Genomic DNA, 8,040 nt, shown 5'->3' on the forward strand with positions numbered 1-8,040 from the left:
CCTGGACACCACCCCAGATGACCTGTTCAGAAGCCAAGGAAAGAGCTTGAGTGTTGCCTCTGTGAGAGCCCAAGGCAACAAGACTCCTGGTCCCATATCAGAGCAGTCCTGGAGTTCTAGGGAACTTGCGGCTTAACCAATCTTGAAAGAGGGAGCTGTGTCCCCACACCCAGGGACAACTGTCTATCAGTACACCAGAACTTCCTCCCTAGTAGGTGCTCATCACTTCTCATTAGGGAGGTCCCAGGGGAGCATGGAGGGTTGGGGGCAGCCCCTGGGTCACCCAGGCCTGAGTGGCGCCCTAGTTTTACCTCCTACCAGCCTGAAGACCTTGGGCCAGTCATTTAACTGAGCCTGGACTTGTTCCAAGAATTAAATAAGAAAATGAATGCTAAACCCCTGGGAACTCACAGGACTTCACAAATAGGAGTTGATTTAATCTTCGCAGAGCCCAGAGGCTGCCCTTTCGCCAGAAGGAACTTTTCAACTGCAATTACCACAGACCCTGTTCTGAAAGTTTCCCCCACCCTCAAAGAGTACCCTCCCTGCTTCAGACCAGGCGAGGGGCACTGCCAGCCACTGCAGCAGTGGCCAGGTCTCTCAGCTCAGGCCCAGCGGTCTGGCCCACGACCTTGGAAGAACCTGGGAGAAAGCTTCACCAAGCGACAGTACTTTTCCACTGCACTGCTCGGCCACCTCGGCTGGCTTTGTGCTGTGCAGACGAAGGCAAAGTGCGCCAGGCCGGCCCCTTCAGGAACACCCCCTAACTCCCACTCCCAGGGATGGGGGTAATGACATGCTGTGGGTGAGGGGCAGCAGGAATCGTGGGGCGCGGGGGTTTCCGAATGCGCCAAGGGGAGCTTGGAGACCAGTAGCGAGGCCAAATAAATTAGCATGGACAAAGCCCTCCTGTATATTTCAGGGGATTCCTAGTGCTTAACAGCCCTCTCTACCCCCACCCCTCCACTAATAATGATTAAACCCGTTCCACCGCGCCTGTGCAGGGTCCCGGGCAGCACGAGCCTGCGCGGGGGGAGGGGAGAAGAGGGCAAGGGGAGGGGACAAGAGAGCTAGCGGTCCCGCCCGGTGATGTAGGCAGCCCGGGGAGGTGGAGCCGCGACGCCTGAAGGAGTCCCCACCGCAGCCGCGCTCTCGGTCTGCCCCACCAAGCAGCCGCCAGCGGCTCCGGCGACCCAAATTGCGGCGGCAGGGACCGCGAAAATCCCACCGTTTGGGCTTGGGGGGCGTCCAGCCCACCTCACCCCCAGCCCCAGCCCCTCCTCGCTTCCCAGACGGCTGGAGACACTCCCGGGAAAAGCTGTTCTCAGCCACTCGGCCGCCGTCCGGCACCTCGGCTGCTGGCCCGGCTGGGCACCGGGCATCTGCGAAGCTAGCCCTGCCCGGCACTGGGCATCTCCAGGCAAAGACTGTCCCCGGCGCTGCCCGGCTTCTCGCGACTTCAGGGCGGTGGACTTCTGCGCGCCTTCCCTTCCCCGGTCTCCCGACAGGACGCTGGTGAGCTCCCTGCGCCCCCAGCCCCTTTCGCCGCCGCCGCGATGCTGCCCTGGAGACGTAACAAATTTGTGCTGGTGGAGGACGAGGCCAAGTGCAAGGCGAAGAGCCTGAGTCCGGGGCTCGCCTACACGTCGCTGCTCTCCAGCTTCCTGCGCTCCTGCCCGGACCTGCTGCCCAACTGGCCGCTGGAGCGCCTGGGCCGTGTGTTCCGCAGCCGGCGCCAGAAAGTGGAGCTCAACAAGGAGGACCCGACCTACACCGTGTGGTACCTGGGCAACGCCGTCACTCTGCACGCCAAGGGCGACGGCTGCACCGACGACGCCGTGGGCAAGATCTGGGCTCGCTGCGGGCCTGGCGGGGGCACTAAGATGAAGCTGACGCTGGGGCCGCACGGCATCCGCATGCAGCCGTGCGAGCGCAGCGCCGCCGGGGGTTCAGGGGGCCGCAGGCCGGCGCACGCCTACCTGCTGCCGCGCATCACCTACTGCACGGCGGACGGGCGCCACCCGCGCGTCTTCGCCTGGGTCTACCGCCACCAGGCGCGCCACAAGGCCGTGGTGCTGCGCTGCCACGCTGTGCTGCTGGCGCGGGCGCACAAGGCGCGCGCCCTGGCCCGCCTGCTCCGCCAGACCGCGCTGGCGGCCTTTAGCGACTTCAAGCGCCTGCAACGCCAGAGCGACGCGCGCCACGTGCGCCAGCAGCATCTCCGCGCTGGGGGCGCCGCCGCCTCGGTGCCCCGCGCCCCGCTGCGCCGCCTGCTCAATGCCAAGTGCGCCTACCGGCCGCCGCCGAGCGAGCGCAGCCGCGGGGCGCCGCGCCTCAGCAGCATCCAGGAGGAGGATGAGGAGGAGGAGGACGACGCGGAGGAGCAAGAGGGAGGAGCCCCCCAGCGCGAGCGGCCAGAGGTGCTCAGCCTGGCCCGGGAGCTGAGGACGTGCAGCCTGCGGGGCGCCCCGGCGCCCCCGCCGCCCGCGCAGCCCCGCCGCTGGAAGGCCGGCCCCAGGGAGCGGGCGGGCCAGGCGCGCTGAGATCCGAAGGACAGGACTCGCAGCCCCAGGCCCGGCCTGCCAGACTCACAGCCTCCAACCCCGGCCCTGCCCGCTTCGGCTGCCCCGGCCCCCGGCCCGTGTCTCCCCCGTGGTCTCCGTGTTGTCCGCCCCGCCGCCTCATTTTGGCTCAGGGTGATGCCTGATACGCCCTTGGTTATTGGGGGGTGTTCCTCTCGCCCCACACCCGGAGTTTCCCGGGCCTGCCATTGTGGACCCGCCCCCTATGCTTTACACCTCGTCTCTTTGCCCACAGACCTCCTCATTCCCTCCTAAAACATCCCCTCAAGAGAAGGGAGGAGAAGTTTCCAGAAATCAGGAGGGTGGGTTTGGACCCTGGGCAGGGTGGAGGCAGTGACCTTGCCCTTGGTCCCTCTAGTCTTCTTCCTTGTGCAAAAAAAAAATGACCCTGGAGAGGCATTCTTGTAGGGGAAGAATCTAGCGGCCGGGGAGAATTGGGGCCGGGCCGGCGGTGGGCAGTGTCCGCTGCCATACACACAGGGAGGAATTCGCAGGCCCAAGCCCCGCCTCTCTACGCCTTGGAGGACTCCTGTGACTTCACTGCTCTGCCTCTGGAGAACACTGGGACAGTCCTACCGACGTTCAAACAACAGGTTAGGCCAGGTAACAGCCCTGCACCAGGCCGCTGCCCATGCCTCTGCCCTGGCACCCCCACGGGATTCCTTGCCCGTCCCATCTCTCTGCAGACGGATGTATGTGGCCCCCTTCTAGGTGCCCCACAACCAGGACCAAGATGGGGCTTCCAAAGGAGGTAAGGAGAACTTTTGGCAGGTGCTTGGGACACTGACTACCTAGAAAGTAGACACCCCAGAGATGCTCCCAAGTCGAGGCTCCTCAGAGCAGGTGGGTCCTGACAGCAGTGGATTCTCCCAGCAGGATGAGGAAGGAGGGTGTGTTAACCAATCGAGGGAGTGGGCCCCCCACCCAGGTGTCTCCGCAAGACCACAAAAAGCCCAAAGATCTATGTGTCACTGATCATTGTAAATAAAGTGGACCTGCTTTTACAGCCCTGTCACTACTCCTGTGTTGTGTTTAATGCCAGGCCTGCTGGGGGTGAAAAAATGGATTGAAGGTCAGATAAGCCACAGGTGAGCCTGTATAGCTCCCTCTGGTTACCATGAGAAACCTGAAAGTAGTTCTTTTGAGCAGCCAGAGCCAACCCCAGGATTAGGACGGGAGCTGGGGACTGCTGCCAGGAAGCCGTTCCTTAATATCAGAGGAGGAGGCAGTAACTTATGCCTTGTCTGAAAATCACATGCGCCAGGCTCCCTGGAGGGATGTCGGCTGTCTGTCTCAGCCTCCCAGAATGTCTGTACGCCTGGGCACTCAGATGCAGGTGTCTGGGACATTTGGCAGGGAGGGAGCACTGGGCTGGGGGCTTCTCATAAGCATGTATTCATATCTCTGAGAAGGTTCATGTGTATTTCAGAGCATATGGTATAGACTGTGTGTGTGCTCTCAGGGATGAGTGCGAGCAGGTTGTAAGAGAATGGGGTGAGCAGCCCAGTTTTCTTTCAGAGGCTCTGGAGAAACCTGTCCAGACCCTGTGGCAGCATGAGTCTTCAGCTGGATATCTTCTTTATTCCTGTGCTGAGCTGGGCACTGATCCCAGAGTTACCCAGAACCCAGAAGAGTGGCCTCTGCCATTGCCAGTAATCAGAATGGTTCTGTTTCCTGCAACTGCCAGGAAATAGGACAGCACTGCCTTCTCATCCTGCAGAACCCAGGCATCTCACCCTGCAGAACCCAGGCAGTGTCAGGGGCTTTGGAGGGAAAAGCTGGGGTTGACTCCGTATGTCCGGAGTAACAAGAACCCACTGGGCAAGGCCTCCCTGCATGTTCTTTGCCTCCCTCTTACACATTGCCAGGACTTTTGTTGGTGTTTCTCCCCATTTACAGAAAAAAAGGAAGTGGGAAGATATGAGACCTAGGAATGGACGATGGGCTGCAGGGCAGCCTCTGATGTGGCTGAGACAACCCCAGACCTGTCTAGAAACAAGATCTCGGCACGCCCTCTTCAATCAAATTCATACAGCAGATAGTTTCGAACTGCTCGGCACTGGGAGGTCCAGGAGGCCCTCTCTTGCTCTTACATTTGCAATGAGATGCATATAATTAAAGGAGCAGTTACTGTATAATAATTCACAGGTCAGGCACAGGGTCTCATGCTTGTAATTCCAGCACTCTGGAAGGCTGAGGTGGGAAGATTGCTTGAGTCTGGGAGTTTGAGTTTCCACTGAGCTATCATCACCGCCACTGCAGCCTGGGCAACGGGGTGAGACCCTGTCTCTAAAATAGTAATAATAATAATAATAATAATAATAATTTACAAGCCTGCTCCCAGCTCCCAGCCTCAGCCTCTGCTCTTCTTCCATTGTTCACCGGCAGCCTCTCAACACACAGACACACACACACACACACACACACACACACACACACACACAGCCTCTCGCCTTCCCTCACTCACGCTATGTTCTCTAGACCTGGAATTAGAAGGCCTGGGTGAGAGGACTCCTCTCTGTGCCTCCTATGAAACAAAGGTGAAATGGGGATAGCATCTCCTCTTACAAGCTCACTGGCTGGTGTAAGTATTAAGTAGAATCATGTCTGTGAAAACCCTCCAGTAAATAATAAAATGCCCAGTACATGTGAAGAACAACCACTCCAACTCCTGTCTCCCTGGTGAGAGTGGCTGTAAGTTTTGCTGAGCACATCATCTCCATTCTCAGTGTGTATGATGGACTGAGGGTCAGGTGAGCCACTGGTGAGCCTGTGTAGCTCCCGCTGCTGGGCTGCAGAGTTGGGCGTAGGGGACTGCTCCAGCCACAAGGCCCGTGGTGGCATTGCTACCCAGGGGAGAGGGGGCATCTCCCAGGCACCCACACATGCCTTTGTCTATGCATTTACTCAACAACATTCTCCCTGATCTTAGGCACAAGATAGCAAAATGAACCCTGAATCAGTGGTCAGGTGGTTCAGCCCCTGTATCTCTCCTCCCAATGTCAGATTCCCGACCTGTAAAATGAAAATGGGAATGGAGCGGACCAGTGGTTTTCAAACCACATTCCTCCTGTCCTAGATTTCTCAGGGGTGCCTCAGGAGCTGCTGTGGGGAGTGATGGGGAAATGGAGTAGGGAGACCCCCGCCTCGCTTTAACTAGAGCAGTATGTGTTACCTGTTTGGGGGTTCTGTGATTCCATTTGAATAATAGGATTTACAGATTGTTGAAACAATTGAAATCACTGAGCAAGAGGCTCTCTAAAGCTTCCCTTCCAGCCCTGAGGCTCTAAGGCCTGTCGGGCTGACTAGGTGTGGGAAGTATTATTGGAGCAGGTCAGAGATTCTGAAACGCGGGGGCAACAGAGGGCTTTTCAAGAATGACAGGCAGCCAAGGACAGTGCAGAAGGGTGTCCCCAGGGAGGCCAGCAACTTGGGGTCAAGACTCTTCCTGGGACCTGTGGGACGTATCTCCATCTCTTCTGATCCCACTCCAGCAGGGGTAGGCTGTGACCGATGTGACATACGACACAGCACATAGCTCACAAAATAAAGTCAGTTGGCCCAGCCACCAGTGCCATCCTGGCTGCCACTGCTCTACTTCCACCCTGCAACCCTGCCACGCGGAACAGCTTACTAGACATCACACGTTCCCACCTCAGGCCTTTGCTCACGCTTTTCTCCCTCCCTGGAATGCCCTTCCCTTTGGCTACACATTTTCAAATCCTACCCTTTCTTCAAGGCCCAGCACAAATTTCACCTCTTTGAAACTTACTAACGCATACCCCTTCTCCACTCCTGCCAAATCTGGATGTGATCTCTCCTCTCAACCTCAACCTCACACAGGTCTTGGTCTGGGCTTTCTCTTGGTCCTCTTCATGTTTACCTTGGACTACTCTTTTTTTTTTTTTGGATGCAGCTTTGCTGTTGTTGCCCAGGCTGGAGTGCAGTGGCATGATCTCAGCTCGCCACAACCTCTGCCTCCCGGGTTCAAGCGAATCTCCTGCCTCTGCCTCCCAAGTAGCTGGAATTATAGGCACGCGCCACCACGCCCAGCTAATTTTGTTTTTTTAGTAGAGACGAGGTTTCTCCATGTTGGGCAGGCTGGTCTCGAACTCCCGACCTCAGGTGATCTGCCCGCCTTGACCTCCCAAAGTGCTGGGATTACAGGTGTGAGCCACCGCACCCGGCTTGGACAACTCTTTGTATATGAGTGTCTCGTCTTTCGTATTGATCCATCTTCATTTCCCCACCTCCTCCAGTACCTTGTCCATGGCAAGGCAGAGAGTCAGTGCTCGGTAATGATTTGTTGAATGAATACATGAATGAATGAACCAGATGGAAGAGCCATCATAGGACAGGAAACCAAGTGGGTGGAGAAGCATTTCCTCTGCCAAGCTTCTGCCTGGAGATACTGAAGGAGAACTGTCCTCATACGCCCTGTTCAGACGGATGGCTATTCGTGGGGGAGAAGATCAGCAGCCAAAGAGATGAGGCCAGAGGAGGGAGCTGAAGCCTCTGTCCCTTGGGTCTGCTGCAGGTTCTACAGTCTCAGGACTGGGCCCCCTGACTCTCTGGACTTATCCAGCCCCCAAAACACAGCTGACACTCAAAATTGTAACAGCAGCTCCTGGCAGTGGGCAGCCACCCTTCAGACACACTGGCTGGGAGTTGCAGACTTGGAAAGGGTGTTGAGAGGACTGTCGTGACAGGTGCAGTTTATAATGTAACACACAGGCAGACAAACCTGGGCTTTGGCATCAGAGAGACTTGAATGCCAACCCCAGCACTGCCACCCAATGGCTGTATAACTTTGGGCAGGTTCCTGAAGGCTTTTGGAGCCTTGGTTTTCTGACTTTGAAAATAGAGGGCGGGGCACGGTGGCTCACGCCTGTAATCCCAGCACATTGGGAGGCCGAGGCGGGCAGATCACCTGAGGTCAGGAGTTTGAGACCAGCCTGGCCAACATGGTGAAACCCCGTCTCTACTAAAAATACAAAAATTAGCTGGGAATGGTGCCGGGCATCTGTAATCCCAGCTACTCAGGAAGCTGAGGCAGGAGAATCCCTTGAACCCAGGAGGTGGAGGTTGCAGTGAGTCGAGATGGTGCCATTGCACTCCAGCCTGGCGACAAGAGTGAAACTCTGTCTCAAAAAAAAAAAAAAAAAAGAAAGAAAGAAAAAAAAATAGGGATAGGGATAGGTGACTTATTTATTTATTTATTTATTTATTTTTTTTTATTTATTTATTTATTTATTTTTTGAGACAGAGTCTTGCTGTGTCGCCCAAGCTGGAGTGCAGTGGCGCAATCTCGGCTCACTGCAAGCTCCGCCTCCCGGGTTCACGCCATTCTCCTGCCTCAGCCTCCGGAGTAGCTGGGACTACAGGCGCCCGCCAACACGCCCGGCTAATTTTTTTTGTATTTTAGTAGAGACGGGGTTTCACCGTGTTAGCCAGGATG

General features: G+C 56.8%; 1 protein-coding gene across 1 annotated transcript; it reads left to right on the top strand.

The window, feature by feature from the left end:
• Nucleotides 1-1,085: 1,085 nt before the first annotated feature.
• Nucleotides 1,086-3,600, top strand: LOC116464639 (protein FAM43B). The gene has a single exon (XM_032147899.2). It carries the CDS (start codon nt 1,557-1,559, stop codon nt 2,541-2,543), a length of 987 nt encoding a protein of 328 aa, XP_032003790.1. The 5' UTR covers nt 1,086-1,556; the 3' UTR covers nt 2,544-3,600.
• The last annotated feature ends 4,440 nt before the right edge of the window (nt 3,601-8,040 follow it).

This window comes from Hylobates moloch, unplaced genomic scaffold (genome assembly GCF_009828535.3).
Source record: "Hylobates moloch isolate HMO894 unplaced genomic scaffold, HMol_V3 SCAFFOLD_1171, whole genome shotgun sequence".
NCBI classification, from domain to species: Eukaryota; Metazoa; Chordata; class Mammalia; order Primates; family Hylobatidae; genus Hylobates; species Hylobates moloch.

Excerpts from the sequence above, each read along its gene's own strand:
- LOC116464639 (XM_032147899.2), top strand. The coding sequence starts at position 1,557 with ATGCTGCCCTGGAGACGTAACAAATTTGTGCTGGTGGAGGACGAGGCC.